Below are 27,845 nucleotides of genomic sequence, written 5' to 3'. Positions count from 1 at the left end.
ATTTAAGGAAGAAGTAATAAACACTAATTGTACACAAACTCTTTCAGAAAACTTAATAGATATGACTATATTCCACCTTATTTACTGAGGCTAGCATTTTCCTTTCAAGGATGGTTTGACATTCAGAAATCAACCAGTGTAATTATCCATATTAGGAGACAGAAAATAGAAATCCATGTTTTTATCTCAATAGTCACAGGAAAAGCTTTTGACAAAAATCCAACCTCCATTTCTAATTAAAATATACACACACACCACCACCACCACCAACAACAACAACAACAAAACTCTCAGCAAACTAGGAATGAAATGGAACTTCCTCAATTTCATAGACAACCTGGTTAAAAAATTCTTATAGGTCATCTTATTGTAACCTATAAGATTGTCAAATCAATTGTGAAAGATTGAATGTTTTCCCCCTAAAATCAGGAATAAAGGAATTATGGCCACTATTGCCTTGTGTAGTCAACATTCGACTAGTACTAGCCAGTGCAATAAGGCATGAAAAGAACATAAAGGTATACAAACTGAAAAGAAAAAAAGTAAAAGTGACTTATTTGAAGATGATATGAGCCTATGTAGAAAATAGAATCTATCAAAAAGGAAAGTAGTACTAACAAGTGAGCTTAATAATATTTCATAATATAAAATTAATGTGTGATAATCTAACGTATTTCTGTATTTTAGCAATAAAAAATTGGAAATGAGCCCTGCTTCTGGTGTCCATCAGTCAGCTGAGCAGCACTTCCACTGTGGGAGCACACTGACCACCAGGGGACAGCTCCTGCATTGATCTTCTTACCTCCTTGTGGTCAGTGTGCATCATAGCTATCGGGCAAAAGGTCCACAGATTGCTTAGGGTTTTATATATATACTAGAGTTCCAATGCACGAAATTCGTGCAAGGGGTGCTCAGCCCTCACAGCCCCGGCTTCATCCGGAAGTTCATCTGGAAGGTCGTTCTGCTGTTCGGCCATCCATTCTAATTAGCATATTATGCTGTTATTATTATAGAAATAGATAATTGAAAGGTCTAAAGTAAATATCATAAAATCTATATTCCAGCCTTATCTTTACTACTTATTGGAAATGTAAAAAGGGGCCAAAATCTAGTGTTCTGTAAATGAGGATAGGAATTCCTTCAATACAGTCATGCTGCAAAATGCATATAAAACATTTTGTAAATTATAAACCACTATATTAAAACATACTAACATTTAGTCATTATTTTATCATTTTTATCACATCATTGTTGGTAGAGCCACTTTCGGGCTTCATTGTAAGTATTCTAAGTACTTTGCAGGTTCTTCTCAGTAACTGTTTCCATGCTTGATAATTTTTTCTGTATATATTCTTTATATTTGGAGCTGAAACTGTAGAAAAGTAATACCTTAAACCCAAGCCCAAAAGAAAAGAGAAATAATGATATCAAAAGCATTATTATCCTTTTCTCTTTTATATCCAGGAGGCTGGATTTACTGAATCTTGTAGTAAGAAAGAGTTAAGTGACTTCATTTTTATACGGACCTCTGTGTTTAAAAGCAATGATTTTTCAGTTCTCTGCGGCCCAGTCATTGAAATCTGTGCCAAGTTTGAATCCGAAGTCTGTCATTTACTAATGGCATGAATTTGGACAATACATTTAACTTCACTGAGCCAGCTTCCTGACTTGAAAACGAGAATAATAATAGCTTTTTGTAAGTGGGAAAATAAAGTGGCTTATAATAGGTGCTAGGTTAAATGTTTAGTTCACCTCAGGCTTAGGTCACAAATCATAACAAAAGGTTCATGCTGGCTTTTTTAGATGACTGAAAAATAGTTGACAAAATTATTCAGTTCTTTTGATGGCTGGTAATCAACCATTTTAGCCATCCATATTCATTATAAAAGAAAATTAAGTCTTAATGCTTTTCAATTATGATCAAATGAATATTTTTCAGTTTTCTCACCTTCTAAGTAGATAATTATGATTAAATTGGACTTTGTAACACTATCTATATATAAAGACCATCTTTATTTAGAAGAATTTGTCCCAAATGATTATATTTTTGGCAAACAACATTGATAATGTGTCAAATTAATCCTACCTTTCATATCCCACTTCTCAGCTGGTTGCCAAGAATGCTATTTGCAAAGATGGCTAAATGTCTGATAGGCTGAAAATGTTTTGTGTCAGTATATTCTTACAAGTAGAAAAGCAAATGTCAGGTGCTTTTTGGTGAATGGAAAAGGAAAAAAGCAATTGTAAATACTATGCTTGTGACTCATTATTGGATTAAATAGCAAAAAATAAGTTAACTTCAATTCAGCTGTTCAAAAATTTTATAAATCCTCTGCATCTGCCATGGAAGGTTACCTTATGTTCTCAGTTAAAAGAGCTCACTGATTATAAAGGTCAATATTGATTAATGAATTTTTCAAGAAAAGTAATCCATCTTATGAAATACATTGAGCTATTTAAAATATGTCCTCATGTGATAAAAGATAGAAACTGTAAATGTTTTAGAATTTTGGAAATATGGTATGCTGCATTTGAGTTGGAGAAACTTGAAAAAATGGAGTCTTCTTCGTTGATTATTCTGGGGGAACAAGATAAGAATCATTTTGGGTGGTACTATAATTATTAACTCTGTTTCTTCTTTACCTATACCTTATACCTACTAGAAAATTAAGATAACATATGTATCATTTAGCTTAAAAGTATACATTTATACAGAGAACTTCATTTCCATAACTGCTAAGTGACCAAAAAGGGAGACAATTTTGATCATTGCAATTAAAAGGAAGAGGAAAAAAAAAGAGAAAGAAGAGGAAAGTGAGCTTTCAGCAATTAGTGGAGAAGCTAACATCTTTGATAGTGTTAAAATCTCAAAGCAGCTGGAGTCACAAAACAAGCAGCTGTTCAATATGCTCTATATGTTTGGAGGTGCATGCGTACATGCATACATAATATAAGTAAATCACAGGGCTTGAAATGAAAGCGTGAAAGAAATATGTCATTGAGAAGTCCTTGGCTTGAATTCTTATAATTAAAACGTGAAGATGCCCACAAAACACTGTTCTCTTGCAAATTTAGCTTCACACTCTTTTTAATGAAATAAAGTATGCATTGTATGGAACTAAAACTAAATAATGTGGTGTTCTAACAGTCAAGACATGAAATTCTTGTAGCAAATGGTAGGCTGCTTCACTAAGCTTTGTTTCTGTTCTTGCTGTGGCTCTTTGTTTTCTCAAATCTCTCTTCTGCTGTCACTAGCTGTAGTCTCTATTTTATACTAAACTTCATATAGGACCCTATGGAAGGTCAATGTCTAGAGCAAAACAATTAGTATGTTTTCTCCTTAAACCCAAATTTTTTATTGGTAAAATGAGGCAAAGTGGGCATCAAATATTGACTTGGTAGGTTGCCTTGCCGAACCTTTCCTATATACGTCCAGCTGGGGTTGTGTTTTGCGTCAAGGAGTCGCAATCCATTTTCTGCATGTGAGTTCTTCCTTTCTCTTTAGTGGGACTACCTATTTTACCAAACCTGACAAGAGACAGTCTTCAATTGAACTTTCCCCTGTGGACAGCTCTATCTATCTTTTCTTTGCCATAAGGTTACAAATAACATTCCCTTACTATGGTGAAATGGATATTGGACAATGAGTTAGAGACCAGAGAATTATTTATTTATTAGGAAAAGGTGTGCTTTTTGACAGCCAAAATCATTAGCAGGTAGAGCAGTATAAGAGAAATGGTTGTGTATGACCACTCTCCTCCCCTCATCTTTTCCTCTGAGAAACTTAACATAATGATTTTGGTACTTTTTCTTATTGCGTCTCAGAATTTTTCTCAAAATATTGTCCCAGAATGCCAACTTACCAGCAATTGTGGTTGGTTTATGACAGTGGTCAGCAAACTGCGGCTTGCGAGCCACATGCAGTTCTTTGGCCCCTTGAGTGTGGCTCTTCCACAAAATACCACGTGCGGGCGCGCATGTACAGTGCAATTAAAACTTCGTGGCCCATGCTCAGAAGTCGGTATTTTGTGGAAGAGCCACACTCAAGGGGTCAAAGAGCCACATGTGCCTCGTGAGCTGCAGTTTGCTGACCACTGGTATAGAAGATAAAGCTGATTTTGCATCCCTAGACTACATAATCTCTGAATTCCCTTTCAGATGTAACATTATATAGTTCTCTGATTGTAATTTTTAATGGCTCCTATTTTGAGTGTGTAGGCTGACGCTCTATCCACTGAGCCAAACTGGTCAGGGCTATGGCTCCTATTTTGGTTGTATAGGAAAAATGTAGTTGGTTTTGCTAATGTATGTACTGGGATGAATAATATAAAATACTAGATAATCAAAAAATAATACATCTTCTTATATAGTAGTAACTCTTTCTAGTATGTGTGTTGTTTGTGCCCTTATTCACAGAGGTTAACAGGAAGTAACATAATTGATTGAAGGGAATTATAGGTTATACTAGAGGCCTGGTGCATGAATTCGTGCACAGGTGAGGTCCCTCTGGGTGGCCTGCAGGGATCAGGCTGAAACCCACAGTCCAATGCCGCCTGCAGCTCCTACCTGCTGCTCCCACTCATCCTGGCCCCACTGTGCCTGCCTTGGGCTAGTACCTAATCAGTCCCAACAGGGAGAGGTTCATGCTGCTGCAGCAGTGCTCACCAGCCATGAGCCCTCCATCTGGCTCCCTCCCAAGGGGGTGGCCTGCGGGATAGAGCTGAAACTGGCTCTCTGACATCCCCTGAGGGGTCCCAGATTGCGAGAGGGCGCAGGCCAGGCTGAGGGACCCCAATGGTGCACTATCGGGCCGGGGGGGGGGACCGCAGGAGGGCTCCAGGGAATGACCAGCCCATCTCACTCAGTCCTGATCAGCCAGTCCCCAGCAGCAAGCTAACCTGCCGGTCGGAATATCTGCCACCTGGTGGCCAGTGCACATCATAGCGACTGGTTGACCAGTTGACTGTCTGCCCCTTGGTGGTCAGTGCACATCATAGCAACTGGTTGACCAGTTGACTATCTGCCCCCTGGTGGTCAGTGCATGTCATAGTGAGCAGTTGAGCAGCCTTAGTATATCATTAGCATATTACGCTGTGATTGGTTGTTCGGTCAGTCTGCTGTTCGGTCTATTTGCACATTACCTTTTTATTATATAGGCTACTGCATCAAATTTATCTGCTACATGATGATTTACATATGACTCTGGAGTTAATCTTTCTAAATCTGAAGATTAAATAGATAATTTTCATATATTTTTACATGTGACAGAATATAATGTTAAACAGTTTTTTTATCTCAAACTTTTATATGTATAACTTTATAATTTTTGTGGTAGATTTATATTAAATGTTATATTTATATAATCATTATTTATTTATTTTGATTTTTTAGCACATTTTTTTTTTTCAGAGATAGAGAGAAATATAGATCAGTTGCCTCTGGTATGCACCCAACTGTAGTATATGCCCTGACTGGAAATGAAACCCAACCTTTTGGTGCATGGGGCTATGCTCTAACAAACTGAGCCTAACCTATCAGAGTTTAATTACTATTAATTAGTGTAACCTAAAAATAGAATTCAACTGTTTATAGATTAATAATGTTATCTTCTTTTTATTTTAAATGCTAAATGATCCAAGCTTTTAATCAAAATATTTTCTAAAAGTGAATTTCTACTTGCTTATATAATCAGTAAGGGTATTATTTACTATAATAATTAAACAATCTAGTAACCAGTGGTTTCGCTTAAATTCATTGAAAGTAATAACTATAAATTTGTATTGCTTTCTGTGCTTATTTCATGGACATGAGTAGCTACTATGATTTTTAATAAAACTTTAACCTCAATCTGTTATGGTCTAGACTAGGATTCCTCTCTGGTGCTATTTTTCACATTTATTTAAAATCATATAACCTCTCTTATCCTTGAAAATTATATCCCTAATAATTTTTAATTTATTTTTTATATATTAGTTTTCTTACCATTAATCATAATTAATTTGTTTGATTGTTTATATGCATGCCATTAAGATAGTACTTCTAAACTTAGACTTTGTCAGCTTTCATTAACTGACCAATTAATTACATGTAGGTACTTATCATTTCAGTCTTCCTTTGAATTTTCAAGAACTGTGTAAAACAATTTATATTAAAGTCTGAATGTTTAGAATGTATGAATTAGAATGCCTAAAATCTAGAATAAAGACAGAGCCAATTATAATAAGTAATCTTCTAAATGGAATTTATTTTGTCTTGATTCTTTCTGAATTACTTTGTATTTATTTACTTTTTTATTTTTTCCTTTGTAATGTTTTTACTTTAAAGATTGGCATTCTGAGATATCACTTCTTATCTCTTTTTTTCCCATGTATGTTTTGTCTTTACATTTACTTATAATTTATATTTGTTTTAGTTTTATATATGTTTTGAAGTTAGCATATATTCATATATAGAATGGTTAAAATGAAATTAAATCAGAGAGCATAAATCATATAGTAGAAATAAGAAATTATTCAGCTGGAAACCAGAATGATATTGTTGCTGAAATTTAGTATTTGATGTGACTATGTGTTTTCTAATTTGTTAAGAAAAAGAACAAAAGCATTGTCAATTCTCCAGTTTAGTAAAAGAGACAAAGTGTTATCAAAGTTTTAAATCCCACTGGCTCTGTTTTCTATGGCCAGAAATCATTACTCAAACCCTTCAACACCCCACTCCACTTCATTCATTCACCAGTTTACATATTATCTCCTTTTTGAAAACATTATATTATGTATTCAGTAAGGCATTACCTTTTCTCTAATATACATTAATAATTATAAAAGCATAGAATGCCCATCATCTGAGAGGCAGATAACAGTCACTGAACTATAGCTAACCCTGGCAATAATCCTGCAAGATTTATGCTATTTCATTCACTTTATGGATGATGCAACTGGGACCAAGAGAACCTAAGTAATTTGCACAGGCTAAATAACTAAAGGGCAGAATTTTTAAACTGTACTTCAATAGCATTTTGTAATTTGAGGATCTCCTCAGTTAGAATGTTCCTTTAAAAAAATTTTACATAGTTGTGTAATAGCTCATAAGCTTACTTCACTGCTTCTCAAAAAAAGAGAAAATATATGAAACTCATTGACAGTCCAATATTACTATGCTTTTTTGCAGCCTGTGAACTTATGAATCAAGGCATCTTGGCTCTGGTCAGCTCCATTGGCTGCACATCAGCAGGATCCCTCCAGTCTTTGGCAGATGCTATGCATATCCCCCACCTCTTCATCCAGCGAGCAACAGCTGGGACACCAAGGAGTGGCTGTGGACTCACCCGGAGCAACAGGAATGATGACTACACACTCTCTGTTCGCCCACCTGTCTACTTAAATGAGGTTATCCTGAGAGTGATCACAGAATATGCCTGGCAGAAATTCATCATATTCTATGACAGTGAATATGGTAAGTGTTTGAGATTTGTGTGATTTTTGTAAGTGATATTTTCATGGCAAGCAACTTTATTAAATCTTGAAAAATTTTAAGGAGCTTACTTATTATCATTTGTGGTTTTTTTGTCCTGTCAGATTCTTCTAATAAATCTAGCAGCAACAACAAAAATTTTAAGGAAAAGTTTAATCAATTCTATTAAATCCCTTTGAAGTCAAATGCTGTATAATAAAAGCCTAATATGCAAATTGTCCCCTCAACTGGGAGTTTGACCAGGGGGCGGGGCTAGCCAGCCAACCACGCATGGTCCCTCCCTCTTGCTGGCCCTGCCCCAGCCAGCAGTGGCCACAAGCAGCTAAGGGAAGGGAGGCCCCAGCTGGCAGCCGGCAGCCACTAGGGACCCTACCTATGCACAAATTTTGTGCACTGAGCCTCTAGTTTTAATATAAATTCCTATACCAAATGCTTTCAATACATATTGCCAAAAGAAATCTAACTCGAATGCATCTTCATTTTTCAAGTAATTGGAAGTCATAAAGACAACACTATATTTTCCCCTTTCAAAAACATTTATATCTCTATCCTATATAATCCTATATAATAAAGAGGTAATATACAAATTAACCCTCATGCCCTCACAAAATGGCTACCTATGATGAGGCCAGCAGTGGGTTAGTGAGGAACGACCAAACAACTGAATAAGCAGTCTGTGTGGGGCGACTAGGTCAGCAGGGGGTTAGTGAGGATGACCAAACAACTGAACAGCAGGCTGTGTGGGGTGACCAGGCCGGCGGGGGGGCCATGAGGGGTGACCAGGCTGGTGGTGGGGGGCAGTTGGGGGGAACAGGCCGGCAGCAGGGGCAGTTAGGGATGACCAGGCAGGCAGGCAGGTGAGTGATTAGGAGCCAGCGGCCCAGGATTGTGAGAGGGATGTCCGACTGCCAGTTTAGGCTTGATCCCTGGGACATCCCCCAATGGGTCCCGGATTGGAGAGGGTGCAGGCTGGGCTGATGAGACCCCTTCCTCCCCTTGCCCCACAAAAATTTCGTGCACTGGGCCTCTAGTTTAATAATAAAAGACCATTTTGGACAGATCTTGGAACACTGAAAAAATGCTTATTTCTATTTATTGGTTCCAAGAATCTGACATATCATGCTTACCCCCTTATGAAGACTTCAATAACTACTTAGTACTTAACTCTTTGGAGGCCACTAAAATTATGTTACTGAAAGTTAGCATGGCATATTGTCTACAATATGAAGTCTCACAAAATATTGAGTAGCATGAGACTCTTTATTTAACTTTCCAAGTGAAACACAAAGCATTTTTCGCAAATTTACCATAATTGGCAAAGATGCTTTGTCTAGGAATTTTTTACTTGCATTTAATTAAGCAAAAATGATATTGTTTTTGATTATTTTATTTTTCTGAAGTAATCTACTTGTTTTCTAACTGATCCCAGAGATAGTTTCTCTCTTTTTTTTTCTCATTGGGGGAATAAAGATAGATATAATCAAATGAGAGAGATAAACAGAGATTGGTAAGGAATATATATTTTGAAATATGTGTTTCCTCAGATATTTGCCTTAAGAGGGAATCTCAGAACAATTTTTACATCCACTATGGATGTGTCTAGTTTTTACAGTTGTATAAAACAAACAAACAACAAAAACAGCAAGATAATTTTACCTCCCGCAGTGCAACTTATTTTCCTTAGCAAATAAATAAACATTTTAAAAATAATGGTTTTCTTGTCTTAACCTACTCAGCATTGTCAACAATATTGGAAAACAGATATACAAGACTCAGCCAGAAAGAGGCATCAATAGAACAGAGCATAAAAAGGTTGGCAGAAATCTGGGGAGCAACAAATAAGAGATCCTGTGGACTTCCAGCGACCAAAGCAAGTGGTAGTTACATTTAGCCCTAAATATTCAAAGGTTGCCTGGGGTTTTGGCAGCCAGAGCCGCATTAAACTTGATGGGTAGATTTCAGCCAAAAGTCTGTGGCACTCTCCGGAAGCACCTCCTTTGTGTCCAGCATGGAAATTGTCCTTTTTGTTGCTTAATTCTAGTTATTTAGGGGTCACCAAAGAAAGACCAAGAGACCGAAATGAATAAAATAAACAAAAAGAAAATTAAAAATAATTGATTCATCAGTAAAAACAAGGATTGAACACACATTCAAGATTCATGGATAGGATTATTTACTGAACATAGTAAATTCTACTAAAGGAACCAGTAGGCTGAGTATGGGTCTGTCAGTTTTCTCCAATCAGATTATGTATGATTTTTATAACCATAAATAGCATTCTTATGACCTCTGCTGAAACATAATTTGAAATAACAAATTTAAACCCTAAATCTTTCTTTAAGGTGAGAAAAGACTTTTTAGTTAGTCCCATCAAAATAGTCCTGTAAGATACGGAACAGAAAGGTGATTTTTGGATAAAGGCATTTTCATAACATTGAAATGAGGATTTTACTCCTTAATATAACTGTCCATGCAGAAATCCTTTGTCATCTTGTTTCTAAGTCCTACATGGGCTACATTAGGAAATTAAAATAATACATTTTTATTATTAATGAGGCAAATATTTTTGCAAATGTACTCTAAATTTGTAGTCACATAGAATCATTTACATGCATTTGAAATTCCTCATTTTCTTTCCCTCTGTTTTCCTTTTAGCAAATAAGATGCTATAAGCTCTGTGTATGACTGGGTCCCCTTAATGCCCATGGATGACACTCCTCTGTCCTTTGGGGGAGTGAGGAGTATCACTGATAGAAGCAGAGTTTTAGGAATAATAATTTTAAAAAAGCATTTTTCTTTAATTTGATGAAAAACTTGCTTCTGACTTATTATTTAATTTAATAATTTATTAAAATTACATTGCTTGTATCCTTAAAATTGTCTCCAGTAATACTCTTGTTAGTGAAAGAAAATTTCCCTTTGATACTTATAATAAATCTTGCTAGTAAAGAACTGGGCAAGAGTCCAAAATAAACATCAATCTATCCAAATACCTTGTACATTGAAGAGGGTTATGTTTATTTACATATCCATTCATCAGTGCCCTCATTTTAAGTTCAAACATTGGATTTGCACTTGACTTTTATCTTGGTTATTAGGAATTGCTTTCATTAATGAATGGATTAAGCATCTTCTATGGATGGAATCAGGCAGCCTGCTGGAGCCAAATGTTATTGAAGATATATTTTGCTTAGAGAAATATACTTTAAAAAAATGATTAAGCTTCTATATCCAGTTAATTAGAGAAACACTTTTTCAAAAACAGTTAATTATGATTAAGGGCACAGTATAAAAGTCTACTTTAAATTTCCTAACAAAGAAGAATCAAGTCTTTGATTCGAAGTAAATGCATGAAAAGAGAATAGAAATGTGGACACTTTATTTGAATGGATTGATTCAAAACATTTTCTAAAAGGCTTGGAAAGAGTTTAGCAAGTGTTGAGCTTTTAAAAATGTGTCATTCGGCAAATGTTCATTGCTCATTTGCTTAGAGCAATGTAAAATGTGAGATAAAAAAGTTTTACAGAATGTAGTCTTAGCCTTTAAGAAGCTTACAATTAAAAAAAAATAAGAGGTAAAATATTTATATGACTCTCTTAATAGAGAAAGTAACGTAAGTATTATGAATGATGCAAACTAAATCCTAGTGGTGAGTGATAAAAGAAGTGCCTAACTTCAGCAGCAATAATCAAAGGCTGTATGGGTGGACTTTGACTTGATTGTTGCCTCTCAAAATCCTACAAGCTTTCACAAAGTATAGCTGATCCAATAGAAAGTCTTGCAACAATAAAAATATTAAAAATAATATCTCTATATATTTTATTTGCCAGGAATTAGAATAAGTATTTTATATTATGTAATTTACTCTCTTTTATATTTACTACCTAAATACCAAGAGCAATTTCCCATTTTCATCATAATGTGCTTTTCAGATATTCTACCTTTCTAAATTTCTGTATCCTTATCTATTCTCATTTTTCAGTATCAGTATATGAACTGACAAATTTACTCATTGCCACATGCACTTAGAGCCTTTGAGAGGCAAGACCTGTACAATGTTTAGCAAAATAAAAGCACTTATACCTTGCTGTGTTTCCTTATAATTTCTGCAAGTTAAAAATTTTATGCTAACTCTTTATTCTATTACTCATTATATTGCCCTACCTTTTTAATTCCGCATCATTCTTAATTTGCTTAGCTTTTAACCAGATCTCTGAGAGGAAGTTTGGTCAAGTAGGGGGAATAAGATACTCAGGAAGAGTTATTAAAAGCAATTGGCAGTAATCTTGGCAGGCTCACTGCCAGAGATGTCTATGCAAGTAATTAATTGAATATACCAGTGAATGGCTAGATTTCAGAATCAGGGAACTAACAATATACAGAAACCAGAAACTTATAGGAGTAGGTGGTCCTTAAAATAGAATCAAAGCAGATAGATTGCGTTAGTGGGAGGATTCTGTTCTGAAAGTATTGATAAGACAAAAGTTGAATTTCAGGCCTGGGAGAACTGAATAGAACTGATTTACTAGAGTGATATAAGCAGTAAGGTTAAGTACTCTTTATCAAATGAGCTATTTGGGTTCTTTCGTTTCCTTTGCCTGAAACAATATTGATCCCAGCCTGATATTGGCATGGGCATATTGGTAGGTGCATTTTAATGGATCTAGTTATGGAGACTGGAAGGATAATATGGATAATAATAATAATGGATCTAAGGAGCTTGTTATGGTAATGACATAGAGACATGAACTTGAAACTAGTGAGATACCCACTTACATACCTTCATCTCTACTTCAGTTCAACTATTGGCTTTATTCTTAGGCAAGACAGATGACACTGGTTACTCCCAGCATATCCTTACAGGCTATTATACTAAACAATGACCCTTCCCCTTCTTTGTCTGTTTATCAAATATAATTTATATGGAAATATATCCATATATCAAGTCTCAGGCCCTGTTTGGGTCCTATGCTAATCCCTGAACCAAATAATTTGGTCGAAGCATGGCATGCTCTCAGTCACAGCTGAAACGCATGATGGTTCCTTGAGTGAAAGGTAGGCATATAAGGACACATGGGCTTCCCTTACCAATTTGAAGGAAATTTTACTTGGAAGAAAAAATTATTTAACTCAAATTATGAAAAATTAAATTAAAGATTAAATTTAAATGTATTAATTAAGTTAATTTATTTTATATTTTAATTTAATATCAAATTTAATTATATTAAATGTTTAATGTTAAATATTTACAATTATAAACATATGTCTTTATAATTTAACCTTTACCGTTGCTTTTGAAACATAAACTTTTTAAGTTAATTTTGAACTTGTTTATGTGTGTTTGGTCAGCTTAAACTTATTTTATGTACTTAGCCTTTTGACATTTTCCTTACAGGTTTAGTATAGTATTTTCTCTTTTACAACAAGATTTTTGGTCATATGTAAATCTCTACTCTAATTTGTTAAACTCTGAATTTCTGAAAATCAAAGACCTAAAGGTAAATAAAATAAAGTAGTGTGGCATGGGAATTACTACTGGAGTATAGTAAATAACTACTATATACATATGTAGATAATCAAGTTTCTTCCTTTGTTTGTGTGCATAGGTAAATATATTGGCTGAACACAGTACTTTGGCACCCATACACATAAACACAAAAGAAGAAACTCAACTTTATGTAGTACTAAATGGATTACTTATTGTCTCCCCTGCATCTAAAAACACTGATGTAGTAATAGTATATTAAGGGTCAATACATAGTTGAGTGATTTGATGTACCTAAACACTATCCTTAAGGATTCAGTATGTCACCCTTTGCTTATAATTAAATTGCCATACAATGGGCCCCTTTGAAATGAATACTGAACGATTATCTTCATGATTACATTCCTTGGAAACACAAAATATATCTCATACATTTTGATGTAGGTTTAATGAAGGCCCATGAACTGGACACATTTCTCTTAATTGATTGAAAATATTTACAATTGCCCTGAAGATATTTTCAACTATCTAATGTCTTTATTATTAACTGTCTCTCTAGACCAGTGGTTCTCAACCTTGGCTGCACATTAGAATCACCTGGGAATCTTTTTTAAATCCTGATTTCTGGGCCTCCTCCTCCAGAAATTCTGTTTCTTTGTTACTAATGTTGTGGCCCCACCCCATAACAAAGAAACAGAATTTCCGGAGGATGAGGCCCAGAAATCAGGCTTTTAAAAAGATTCCCAGGTGATTCTAATGTGCAGCCAAGATTGAGAACCACTGCTCTAGACAATGTTAAAGTGGTTTATTACTCATTTGGCCACATTCCAACTTTCAGTTCTCTCATTTACTTCCATGTGCATCCATAATCATATAATTTATCCAAGCATCTTACTGAACTATTTCCTTTGCATGAGTGCATATTATGTCAAGCAGGTAAAAATGATATATTTGGATTTGTTCATCAGTAAAATGTCCTTTAAAAATATTGATCAGCCCTAGCCAGTTTGGCTCAGTGGATAGAGCATTGGCCTGCGGACTGAAGGGTCCCAGGTTCAATTCTGGCCAAGGGCACATGCCCGGGTTGTGGTTCAATCCTCAGTAGGGGGTGTGCAGGAGGCAGCCAATCAATGATTCTCTCATCATTGATGTTTCTATCTCTCTCTTCCTCTCCCTTCCTCTCTGAAATCACTAAAGAAATATACATTTAATATATATATATATATATTGATCAGCATTATTGTAAAGATAATGCATATATTGAAACACTATGATCTAATGTGAAAGCCAAAAATTCTTACCAAATAGAAAATCTCAGTAATAGACTTTTATTGCTGACCTGTGTCACCTCAAAATCTAATGTTATATTTTACTAGAGGCCCAATGAATGAAAATTCGTGCAAGAGTAGGCCTTCCTTTCTCCAGCTGCCGGCACCAGCTTCCCTCAGGCACCTGGGACCCGGGCTTCCCTCCTCCAGCCACCGGCAAGCACCCAGGACCTGGGCGATTTCCCTACTCTGGCCACCTGCAGGCAACTGGGGCCCAGGCTGGCTTCCCTTGGGCCATCCACAGGCACCCAGACCCGGGCTGGGTTCCCTCTTTCCTCAGATTCATCAGGAAGGAGGTCCGGAATGACCTCTGGAAGATGTCTGGTCTAATTAGCATATTACCTTTTTATTATTATAGATTATTGTTATTTTCTAAATACACTACAAATGGCAAGGAAATACTCAATAAAGTCTCAAGTTCCTTTTCAAGTAAGGGTTCTTCTAAACAATTTTTTAAATCAATGGTTGAAAACCTTATTTTCTCAGGAAAGAAGACATTTACAGAGTATGCTTTCCTATTCATATGCTGGGAAAATTTATTCTGCTCAATGATGTATTTTATGTACCCAGCAGTATGACATATTCCTTTTTATCTCAAAGAAAAGTCACAAGATTTTAAATATTAATTTTAAAACTCTGCCTTCTGTCATAATTTCAGAAACACCAAGATTGGCTGAATACAGTACTAAGGTCTTTTGCTGCAAATGAGGTCTTCAAGGCATTAAGTGATCAAAATGATTAAATGTACCTAATCTACTCAAATGAGGAAAAGAGATGAGTAGATGGGAAAAAATCAAACTTACAAATAATTAATGATGAATCTCTTTTTCTACCAAATTTAATATCTTAAAGGTGATATTTGAATATAATGATGAGACTGAGAATTACTCTTTGAATGCCATTAAATTTAGTTAAATTGCCACTACAGTTTGGAGAATGTAGTATTGTAAGATTCTGCTATCTGCAGTAGGGTCTGTGTTATCAACAGGGGGTATAGATAGCAAGCTCACTGAGGTCAGGGATTGTGTTTGTCTTGGTCAACATTCTCTTCCAAGTACCTCTCACAGTGCTTGGCACATCATAAGCAGAGACTGGATTCCAAAAGGGATCTATTTGGATGCTGACTATTGGCTTGCAATGAATGAATAATATTTCTGGTTCTGAGCTCAGTTCTGAAATGTGTTTATACATTACATTCCAATATGTGCTGCAACTCGTCCATTTTTCATATAAAGATTTAATTTAATCTTATATTAGTGATCATAATTGTCATTATTTTATACAATTTAATAAAGAAAATTATTGAGCTTTAATCAGCCACTGCCTCTTGGAGAGTTGTCATGGAAGTGGTCTAAAAAGGTTAGTTAATATGTCAGAGATATTGATGATTGTGAAAATATAAAGGTGTAAGAATGTTACCTAGACCAACTTTTAGTCTTTATCAAGATTCTTTTCTGTTTTCTGTATTTTATATAGAAAAAGATAGTAAAAGAAAATTAAGGGAAAATTGGACTTTTGACAGGGTTAATAAAGTCTTGATAATGAAAATATACATTGCTTAGAAATTTGCAGTTTACAAACTGCTTTGATATATTGCACATCTTATTTTCTTTCATCAGAACAACCCCGGTAATTAAGCTGAATAATTTTCCTTTGGCACTGATAAGGTGTGATTAGTTGCTACTATCCTATGCTTTCATTCCTTTGTTCCATTTCTTTTATTGACATTAATCACATTAAAACATAATTACCGCCCCACCCGGTTTTGCTCAGTGGATAGAGGTCGCGGCCTGCGGACTCAAGGGTCCCAGGTTCGATTCTGGTCAAGGGCATGTACTTTGGCTGCGGTCACATACCCAGTAGGGAGTGTGCAGGAGGCAGCTGATCGATGTTTCTCTCTCATCGATGTTTCTAGCTCTCTCTCTCCCTTCCTCACTGTAAAAAAATCAATAAAATATATTTTTTAAATAAACAAAACAAAACAAAACAAAAAAACCCCACATAATTACCTTTTTCAGTTATCATCCCCTCCATAGAGTAGACTAAATAGTAACTGAAAACAAAAGTTATTGGGAAAGGTATTTATATATTTATGTTTCTTAATGTTTTTATAAAAATGTTTCCTATTTAATTTTTTACTAGATAATCCTGTATTTATTTTCCTTTTTTTCTAATTAAATTGGGGTAACATTGTTTACTAATATTATATGTTTCAGTTCTATAGCCCCATCTTCAAAGCCAGCAACATTGTCTCTCTCTGAAATTTCCCCAAAGTCAACTAATTCTTCAGTAGTCAGATCTCCTTAGACTCTCCTCTTCTGCTTCCTTCTTCCAATTTTAAAGACCCTGTGATTACACTAGACCCGTGGTCAGCAAACCGCGCTGGCGAGCCACATGTGGCTCTTTGCCCCCTTGAGTGTGGCTCTTCCACAAAATACCACGTGTGGGCACGCACATACAGTGCGACTGGAACTTCGTGGCCCATGCGCAGAAGTCAGTATTTTGTAGAAGAGTCGGTATTTTGTGGAAGAGCCACACTCAAGGGGCTAAAGAGCTGCATGTGGCTCCTGAGCCGTGATTTGCCAACCACTGCACTAGTCCCATCCAAATAATACAAACTCTCACCCCTTTTAAGCTCACATGAGAAAGAACTTTAACGTGATCTGAAACATTAATTCCATTTTGCTAGGTAACCTAGCTTACTCTCAGATTCCAGGGATCAAGACTTGGGCATCTTTGACAGGTCATTATTCTGGTACCACAGTTCCTTTATAGTGCAAAGAAAAAAAGTCTTCTTGGTTTTTCCCCTAGTTTTATTTTTAATAACTTAGTTAATGAACCTTGTTTCCACTACTTGCTATACAATTATCTGGTCAATATAATTAGTAATGGCTGGGAACTACTGAACTGAAACTACTATTTAATTTTCTGCTATCAATAAACAGCACTTAGTCACACCCACAGGCCTGGAAGCTCTTTGAGGTCAGGCACCATGTATTGTCTTTTTTTATTTCTGTAACCTTTATTTTCATTACCTGCTAACTAATAGGCATACAGATAATGTAGTTAAATAATTGCAATGGTTGATTATGTTCATGAATTAACAAAACCAAAGGCCCATGCTCTTTTAATGATGATTTTCCACAGAGCAGCTAATAGGTTCAGATTCTTCTCACATCAGACGTATCAGTTGACACATATCATGGGTGTTTGATGTTTTTCTCAAGGAAGTAAAGCTATTATTATTTAACTCCTGCATTCCAAGAGTCTAAAACATTATGCTTGCTATTTTGGGTAGCTAGCCATCATTCAATTTCAGGCAATTCTCTCCTAATGGACGGGGGAGGTTACTTTTAACAAGTAGTTATGTACTGTTATTAATAACTGGAGGCCCAGTGCATGAAAATTTGTGCACTCTGGGGGATGGGGAGGTCTCTCAGCCTGGCCTGTGTCCTCTAGCAGGGGGATTGGGCCTAAGCTGGCAGTGAGATATCCCTCTGGGAGCCCTCAGGGGATGGCCGACAAAGGGAGATGGCTTCCTAGGGAGAGTGGGCCTAAGCTGTTAGTTGAACATCCTTAGCGCTGCTGCAGAGGTGGGAGAGGTTCCCGCCACCGCTGCTGCACTAGCCAGCCATGAGCTGGCTTCTGGCTAAGCGGAGCTCCCCCTGTGGAAACGCACTGACCACCAAGGGGGGGAGGTCGGGCAGCTCCTGCACTGAGTGTCTGCCCCCTGGTGGTCAGTGTACATCATAGCAACCACTTGTTCTGTTGTTAGGGTCAATTTTCATATTACCCTTTTATTATATAGGACTAGAGGCCCGGTGCACAAAAATTTGTCCACTCGGGGGGAAGGGGGTCCCACAGCCTGGCCTGTGCCCTCTCGCAGTCTGGGACCCCTCGGGAGATAACACCCTGCTGGCTGAGGCCTGTTACCAGATGGCAGAGGGCAGGCCCAATCCCTAGGTGCAGCCCCTGGTCGGGCTCAGGGTAGGGCCGATTGGGGGGTTGGGGCACCGCCCCCTGTCACACTCAAGTCAGGGTCTATGGGGAGGTTGCGGCGCCACCCCCAGTCACGCACAGAGCAGGGCCAATCCAGGGATTGGGGCGCTGCCCCCTGTCATGCACGGAGCAGGGCCCATCAGGGGGGTTGGGGCTCCTTACCCTGTCACGCACAGAGCAAGGCCCATCAGGGGGTTGAGGAGCTCCACCCTGTCACTCACAGAGTAGGGCCGATAGGGGAGTTGGGGCACCGCCCCTTGTCACACACAGAACAGGGGCGATCAGGGGGTTGGGGCGCCACCCTCTATCACCCACAGAGCAGGGCTGATCAGGAGGTTGGGGCGCCTTAAGCAGGGTGGATAGGGAGGTTGTGGCCCCACCTCCTGTCACACACATTACCGCAGGGAGATCAAGGGGTTTGGGCGCTGCCCCCTGTCACGCTGATCCCGGTGCTGGGAGGCCTGGCGGCTCCGCTGATCCCAGTGCTGGGAGGCATATTACCCTTTTACTATATAGGATAGAGGCCTGGTGCATGGGTGGGGCTGGCTGGTTTGCCCTGAAGGGTTCCTGGATCAGGGTGGGGGTCCCCACTGGGGTGCCTGGCCAGCCTGGGTGAGGGGATGATGGCTGTTTGCAGCTGGTCACACACCCTTCAGTGTGGGGGTCCCCACTGGGGTGCCTGGCCAGTCTGGGTGAGGGGCTGAGGGCTGAAGCTCCCAACTGCTCCTTTTTTTCTTTTTTTTTTATTCTGGGCCAGCTTTATCTCTGGCTCCAGCTCTGAGGCCTCTGCTGCTGAAAGCAGATATCTGGTTTGATTGGGTTCTATAATCGAAACAATTTATAACTCCAGCTCTGAGATCCCGGCTCACTGAAAGCAGGTTTCTGGGTTTTTGTTTAGCTTCTATATTTGTTACAATGTTTCAAACTGCAGGCTCAGAGGCCAGCAAGGCAGGTGGGGAATATTGGTTTCCTCCGTCACTGAAGCAAGCAAGCCTCATGTTAGTTTCAAGCTGCCTGGCTGCTGGCCGCCATCTTGGCTGGCAGTTAATTTGCATATCGCCCTGATTAGCCAATGGGAAGGTTAGCGGTCGTACGCTAATTACCATGTTTCTCTTTTATTAGATAGGATAATAGCAACTGCCATGTGATTGATAGGTATACACACATACACACTCATGCCCTCACTAATCTAATCTTATAAGACATCTTTGAAATAAATATTTCTTTATTTAGAGATCAGAAATGTTTTATGGTGACTGCCAGGGGTTGGAGGGTGAATGGAGATTGAGGAGGGTCTAGGTGGGATAAATGGTGCTAGGGACTTGACTTGGGTGGTGAACACACAATACAGTATACAGATGATGTGTTGTAGAATTGTGCACCTGAAAATTGTATACTTTTTAATCCCTGTCAGCCCAATAAACTCAAAAAAAGGACAAAAAAAGAGATTTAATTTTTTTTTTTTTAGAATCACATGTATTAGGCAATGATAACCATAATTTCAGAATAAGGAAGCAGAGGGATAATAACAATATTTTATCACATCACTTTTCTGGCCCAATAACTATACATATAAAACTTACCTTCTGTTAAAAACTAAAAGCTAAAATCTGTCAGAATGTTTTAAATCAAGGGGATATCATTTACAAACTCCGTTTGAATCAGACTATCTTAACAAGTCACTCTCAGACTTAAACTGCTTTTCATACTGAACACACAGCCTGTCATCCACTTAGAACCTCTACTTACATTTTTCAATAGATAAAAACCATATTTAGAATAAAAGCAAAACCTCTCTGTGTCTCACCAGGGGGCACATAATGTGACCCACACTCTACAAGGAGCTTCACCTACCTCTGCCCTCCTTACTGACTGGGCTGCACCACACTGGAATCCTTCAACTTCAAACACTAGCTCTTTGCTGCCCTCGGGCATGTTCTCCATGCTGTTGTCTTCACTTCCTATCTCTCTGTCTAGGTAATGTCTTCTCATCCTTTAAAACAGTTTAAAAACCAGTTTTCCAGAGGAACTTCCCTTGAATATTCTAACTAAAATAGATCCCCCTCCCCGCCTGGCATTATCTCCCAGGATACCCTTCCTGTTTCCTTTAAGCACTGATGTGGTTTGTATGTATTTGTTGTTTACTTGTTTATTGTCTGCCTCAGTGTGGAGAAGAGTATTCACTGTTGTACTCCTTGTATACAACATCCTGTCCCGTATTCAATAAATATTTTTGGAGCATTAAAGTTAAGATATGAAATTGCATTGATGTATTGTTTCTGTGAACAGAGCGTTTCCTAGAGCATGCAGATCTGGAGCCTATGCTCTGGTCACAGTGTTTTCTGAGCATCTTCACTTATTTCAGTGTATTTTTAATTTTGTTTTATATTTACTTATTTTTTAATTTATCTTTACTGTTAAACGTATTACAGATGTCCCCTTTTTATATTTAGATTCACATAGAAGTGATTCAAACTAAAAAAATGAAATGAAACAACAACTTAAAATTCAAAATCAAAGATCTGCTGGACGTGTATTTTAAAGGCATATTGGTTCTGGGCTTTATTTTTATTTTATTTTTATAAGATTTCTAAGTGATTCTGATTCACACCAACATTTGGGAACATCTCCTTTAGTGTGCATAGTCCTGTTACATGTCTACCACATCTGTGAAATTGCATCAGATCTAACCCTTTGTCTAATCCACTCCTGAATATCTTACCCACTTAGGTACTTTCAGACTTGGATATTTAATGAGTACATAATACATTTATTATCCCCTCACTTTTATCTCTTGTTCTGCTCCACATGAGGCTTGGTTCTTTTAAGCTGCTATGATTCTGCCATCCTGGGTTTATAATATAATTAGGAATAAGGAATATAAGGTAGCATTTATATAGTTATCTATTCTATATCAGTAATTATTTTAAAATAAAACTAATAAAGAAGCAAAATTTTAAAATTAATTTGTAACCTTGTAAGTATAAATTTTGTTATGAGTAAATGTCAATTTCAAAGTTTGTGACTATTTGTTTTCTTGCTCTATAGATTTATATATTGCTTTTAATTGTTAATGTCTTAAAAAACACATGAACTAATTCTTTCTCTTGAGAGACAAATTTTGCATGCATGCAATCATGTACAATTAAGAATTTTTTTATAGTCCATTGACAATGACACAACCTCATTTACTTCTTATCCTTAACTAGTTTTCTCCTTTAAAACATTGTATGGCATGAACATATGCAGAAAACATGTAGTTTATTATATAGTAAAGAAAATCTTCTATATTAAGTTAATATTCTCACATGTTTTCCAATTATACTTATCAATGTTCAAATCCCTTCTATAAACACCCAATGTGGTACTAGGAAGAAATATTGGTAACATTTCAGACATTTCTTGATACTTGAATATACATCCAGGAATAAATCTACAAACACTTTATTTAGACTTGATTTCATCCTCTTTATTTAAAAGTAAATTGGACATAATTTTTTTTTCTGATAATCTTTCAGAACTTATTTTTTCCTTAATGGGTGTGTGAATATTTTGTTTTCACACAAATTTTGTTTTATATACAAAGTATAATCCTTATACTCCTGATAAGAAAACTATCTCCTACCCTGTTTGTCAAATTTGAGCTAAGGAGGTGGTTCTCATAAAATAGACAAAAATGAAGCTATTTTATTTGTGGTCTAAGTGACCTGCGACACTTTGAAGATAACCTCTCAAAACTCTCTTTCCATTTAGATGGTAAATGTCAAGTTTAGTGATATGGTTGCCTTATTTTAATAAATGTTAGCAATCTCGATTCCGATTCATTCATCAATGCTATTCATGTTTTACCTGAGGAAAAATCACAAGTGTACTTTCCTTATCTGACAATTGCATTAGGGAAGTGAGGGGATCCTAGCCTAACATGTTCCACAGGTAAGATAGTTTAGACTGCCCAGTGAAGAAAAAGAAATTCACTTTAAAAATAATAATCTCTACATTTGTTACTTAAACACAGTAAATCATGCTAAATCTTAAACATATTTGAGAGTTGCACCTGCTTCGCGGTTAGCAGTTTTAGACAGCCAGCCTACCATGTTGGACAATAAACAACTCTGCTATGAATGAAACAGTTCTTGTCTCCCCTCTGTGCTCTAATTCCCACTGTGCTGGGATTTTGCTGTTCCTAGATATCCGTGGAATACAGGAGTTCCTGGACAGAGTATCTCAGCAGGGGATGGATGTTGCACTTCAAAAGGTAGAAAACAACATCAATAAAATGATCACCACTCTCTTTGATACCATGAGAATCGAGGAGCTGAATCGCTATCGAGACACTCTTAGGAGAGCCATCCTCATTATGAATCCCGCCACAGCCAAATCCTTCATTACTGAGGTAAGAAAACTCCTCAAGGGGTGGGGGCAGGGTGTTAAAATTAAATGTACTGGAATAGATCCCACAGAGAAGTTGAAAGTTAAGAGCAGCGAGAGGGAATTAAGTACACAGCTCTCATCAGCACTAATGGAGGTTAGCACAGTGAATTCCCAGCTCATTGTATTTACCCGGTACTGTCCAGTTAATTGCTGAGAATGTTTGCATTTATGTATATATTTAGGCACAGATCCAGGATGGTTTTAAGAAATCTGATGGGTGCAAAAGTGCCATTGATCTGAATGAATCTAATAAATTCAAGAATGAATTCAAAAGTGCAAAGTTCTCTAATTAATCCTTAGATTCTTTTGCAAGTTAAAATTTTACTTCTGAGAAAAGATTTACTTGAATCAGGCTTTTGTTGCCTGGCCATGATTACTTTTACAAAAACATATAGCAAATTTACCTCTGCTCTGTGAACTCTGTGCTAAGACAAATAATTAACACTGTCTGAAACTGCAAAGTAATGACCACTATACACTTTATGATGCTGCATCCTCAAAAATTTTATTGTATCTGTTCATTTGGCTGGAAGCTTAGAAACTTTGTCAAAATACAATTAAGGCTTTTTATTGATTGATGTAACATCTCTGTTCTAAAATGCTTGCTATTGCCTTACAAAGGATTATTGTCAAGTCATTTTTGCCTTGCTTCAAGTTTTTGGTTTTGTATAGTGCTAGATAGGGCCACGACATTACATACTTTCAGATGGGCTTTATTATTAGTGTTTTTTATTTGGGTGACATTATTTGACTAATACTTTTTCTCACTTCTCTATTATGCTTTCTTTAAATCCAAAAGCACTGGTATCAATAATCCAAATTAAGAATGTGTTAGAAGTTCTATGACACTCTATATAATTGGTACCAAGGAACTGAAGCAGAATATAAATCACTAAGAAGAATAAAACTTTTTGGAAAATATCAATACTGTCTTTTTTAATTTTAATAGAGAAATTTGTTGTGCAGCTTAAGGATAAATATAGAACTTTAAGCTTTTTCTAGTCTTGCAAATTGAACAACTAGACTTTTCCACAATAGAAAGAATATTTCCCATTTGACAGGAGTTGGTTCTTTCCTTTAAGAAACACAAAGTCTGCTATAAGTTTGAAGAGAAATACACAATGACATGTAATATAACTTGGAATCTTAAAATTAAATAAATCAGGTTGAAGCTTCTGTGGTCATTTTTGGCTGGGGTGATCAGAGAGGACTTCATTAAGAAGGCACATTTGAACTGGACTTAGTGTCTGGAGTAGAAATTCATAAAATAAATGTGGGATGTAATAGATAAATTCCAGCCTATCTCAGCCACTTTCTGGTGATGTTGTATTGGCAAATTACTTAACATTTCTGAGCCTCACTTTTGTCATCAATAAAATGGGAATAATATATTGACCTAAATATATTAATATGGATTACTGAGATATCCTAAGATATGCCCTAGAAAAGAGGGGATGGAGCCTTTTACGAAGGTGGGGAAGCAAGTAGATAGAGATGGGGCAACATGTGAGGAAGAGCAGGCCTGGAGAGAAGGTGAAGAAGTCTACGTTGGCCATGTTGAATATGTTATTTAATCCTCAGAGTTTTCCCTCATGTTCAAGTAAATATATATGCAGTAAATATTTGGATACATGATTCAAATGCTGAAGAGAGGTCAGGTCCTAAGACAGACATATATATTTAAAGCACTGTCATGTGTAAAGAAACAGTAGGTGAGGTAAGGGGAAGGGCACAACTGAAGACCAGGCACAGGCAGGGAAATAAGATCTAGCAGAGGAAACCAAGAAAAACCTAAGCAGTAGGGGGAAAGCAAAGTAGAAAAAAAGTGCGAAAGAAAAATGTTGTACAAAGCAAAGGAGAAAATAATGTCAATGTGATATTGCTGACGAATTGTCCAGTAAAAAAAAGGGCTGAAAGTGTATTAGATGAAAAACCCAGAAGTCTAGTTATTTAGCAATAACAAGTTCATTTGTGAGTTAGGAAAGAAGACAGATTTCTGTGTTGAGTGGTGGACGTGTGGTGACAAAAGGAAAACAGTGAACATTAACCAAAAAGTGCGATGAAAATAGCCAGAAAGAGCTGGGATAATAGAAAAGTCTACAGATGAGAGATTTCTCGGCACAGAGTGCCTTTAAACACTTGCATGTGGAAGAAATCTCTGAAGGGGAATTTATAAAGAATAAACTAGGAAGAGCTATGAATGATATCTCAGGGAAGCTCTACTAATTTTGCGAAGTGTAAAAAACTATGTAGGGAAGGGGTAAATGATAGTCTAAAAGGTAGAGGGAGGCTGGCCAGTGTGGGTCAGTGGTTGAGTGTTGACCTATGAAATAGGAGGTCACAATTCGATACCTGGTGTGGGGCACATGCCCTGATTGCAGGCTCTATCCCCAGGAGGGGTCGTGCAGAAGGCAGCTGATCACTGATTCTCTGTTATCATTGATATTTCTCTTTCTCCCTCTCCCTTTCTTTCTGAAACCAATTAAAAATATTTTTAATAAATTTTAAAGGTGCGGGGGGGGGGGTTCCCAGATAATGATATATCATTGGTTTGAAGTAACTAGAACAAAGTGTAGTGTAGCTATTAGAGTTAAGCATTTTAGAATGGAAACTCACAAAAAGATATTTGTATTGAGGAGCCAAAGGTTCCTAAGAATGGCAGAGAATAGAGAGAGATTGCAAAGGGTCATGGAGGGAATTAACAGAATTTGATATGTTGACTACTTGAGAAGTTTGGTGATAAAAGTAAAAATAAATTATAGATAATGTTTTTAAAGTTGAATATCAGAAACAAGAAAAGTTGATTCATTTTTGGGAGAAAAAAACTGAAGCTCTTTTACACAAGTCTTAATAAGGCAACCAGAGAGGGATTAATTGATGAGGCTGGAACCCAGAATGTTAGACCTCATGAAGCTCTATCAGAGAAGGGCTGCCCATGACCAATAACCAAAAATTGCTGTTTCAAGATTGATAAAATGAGTCCAGACTTTATTCAAGTAATTGTATTTGAACATCTTTGTATTTTGATAATTTCAGCTAATATGATCTTGACTTGTATTGTGACCACGGCCCTCTATCCTTGATTCTGAATGTTGATTCTTGTAATAACCTATTTCTATCTTTGTTCTCAAACACATGAAATCCATGTTTGTGGTTTTCCTGAGAGATTCCTCTCCCTTCCTCCACCCAGCCACCATTTTTCTCCACTCACTAGTCTTTCACAATCACTGATTTTATGTGTCCAAATTGTGGACTAAATTTATTCTACAGGCTCGAGCAGTGAAGTAGGAATGCCAGAATGAATGTGAAACCTTCCCCATCCTAAGCTGGCCATACTGTCCTCTGACATATATAGTGGTTCCTGTTTCTCAATTAGCTGTTCTCAAACTCATCTCATGCCTTCTAGAAGCATTTTGCCATGTAGGGAATAGGTTGACCCCTTCAGTACTACCAACAATTCATTCAAAAAGCAAGTAGCATGGAGCTCAAAAGGCAGGCATCTCTAAAGATTGAGCAAATGGGACATTGCCATTCAATTGGAGGTAGTACTAGATTTTGTATGTGTTTGTATGAGGTCCTTGCTCTAGGATGATAATGCCAAGAATAGTTGCCCATTTTACCCCAGAAACTCCACTTGGGTCTTCCAAAGAGAATTCTACTTTTGGGGGGTGGGGGGTATAAGTATGAATATCAGCTTTCAGGAACATGATTTATGAGACTGTGTGAGAAGGACCTGTGAAAATCAACAAACACTTAAGAGTTGATCCATCTTATTTACTGATTCTGTATTTGCAAATTCACATACCCCTTAAAATTTATTTGTAACTGTAAACTCAACACTAGAGAAGCTTTCATGATCATTCACAGAAATGTGCAGAACTGAAAAATTTGAGTTACCAAAAGACAATACTCCCTGATAAGATCAAATCTATGCTCTGCATTCTTATTTCAGCTCTCATATTGTAAATGTATCCTTTTTGCAGCCTATGTAGTGTCCTTTTGCATTTTTTGTGCCTTTTGTTGGTGATTTCACTGTGTGAAATGGCCTCCAAATGTACTGCTGAAGTGCTATCCATCTTCCGATACACAAGCAGGCTGTGATGCCTCTTACTGAGAAAGTACATGTGCTAGATAAGATTCATTTGGGCCTCAGTTTAGTGCCCTTGGCCATGAGTTCAATGTTAATGACTCAAGATGCTATTATTTGAATGTTTGTATCCCTGCAAATCCATATGTTGAAATCTTTTGCTTAATGGGATAGTATCAGGAGGTGGAGGCCTTTGTGGATGCTTAAAGCATGAGGGTGAAATCTTCATAAATAAGATTAGTGCTATTCTAAAAATAAAGAGATTCCATAGAGTTCCTTAGCCCCTCTCCTCCCACCAAGTAAAAATGTAAGGAGAAGTGTACAACCAGAGGGCCATATTGACACCTTGAATTTGGACTTCTAGCCTTTAGAACTGTGATAAATTATTTTCTATTGTTTTAAACTAACCAATCTGTAATATTTTATTATAGCAGCCAGAAGGAATTGAAACACAACTCTTTCTCTCTCCCCTTCTCTCTCTCTCTCTCTCTCCTCTCTCTCTCTCTCTCTCTCTCTCTCTCTCTCTCTCTCTCTCTCTCTCTCTCTCTCTCTCCAAAGAAACCAAACCCTGTGCTTTCCCTAGAAGCTATGGCTCAGTATTTACTAATTCAGTATGCATGATGAATTTATAGAATATAACTACTGCAAATGATAAGAATTGACAAATTGATTGTACTCCCCTACTTTTCAGCTCCTGATCTCACTTCTGCCCTCCATTTGACTTGGTGTTTGCAAGTATCAAAATGTCAGCAGGATAGAAGGTTCTTTGCTCTGCCCCTTACAATGATATCTAGTCTAAGGCTCCTTCTACCTTCTTCATCAGATACTACTGCTTCAACTTCTTTTTTTTTTCTTTCAGTAATTTATTTTAAAACACTTTTCTCATAGCCTTTACCTTTGATCCTCATGGTTATGGTTTACTCAGTCCATTGTATTCTGTTGGGGTTTTGGGTTGCTCCCTTTAACCTTCTTGAGCCGGAAGTTCCAGAATGTTCTTTCAGATTTTTAGAGATTAAAACTAAACAAGCATAAAGTACTTTTAAGA

At 37.0% G+C, this 27,845-nt stretch overlaps 1 protein-coding gene across 1 annotated transcript in view; it reads left to right on the top strand.

Annotated features, from left to right (window-relative positions):
* The window catches only part of GRID2 (glutamate ionotropic receptor delta type subunit 2), a 1,380,265-nt gene that overhangs the window by 660,851 nt on the left and 691,569 nt on the right, over positions 1-27,845 (top strand). Inside the window, exons 3-4 of the mRNA XM_081109363.1 lie at positions 7,168-7,452; positions 22,470-22,675. Coding sequence (XP_080965489.1) covers positions 7,168-7,452; positions 22,470-22,675 — 491 coding nt within the window. The remainder of the gene's footprint in view (positions 1-7,167; positions 7,453-22,469; positions 22,676-27,845) is intronic.

The sequence above is a fragment of the Myotis nattereri genome, assembly GCF_964212035.1.
Source record: "Myotis nattereri genome assembly, chromosome: 1".
Classification (NCBI taxonomy): domain Eukaryota; kingdom Metazoa; phylum Chordata; class Mammalia; order Chiroptera; family Vespertilionidae; genus Myotis; species Myotis nattereri.
This window is presented reverse-complemented; position numbering and strand designations above follow the sequence as displayed.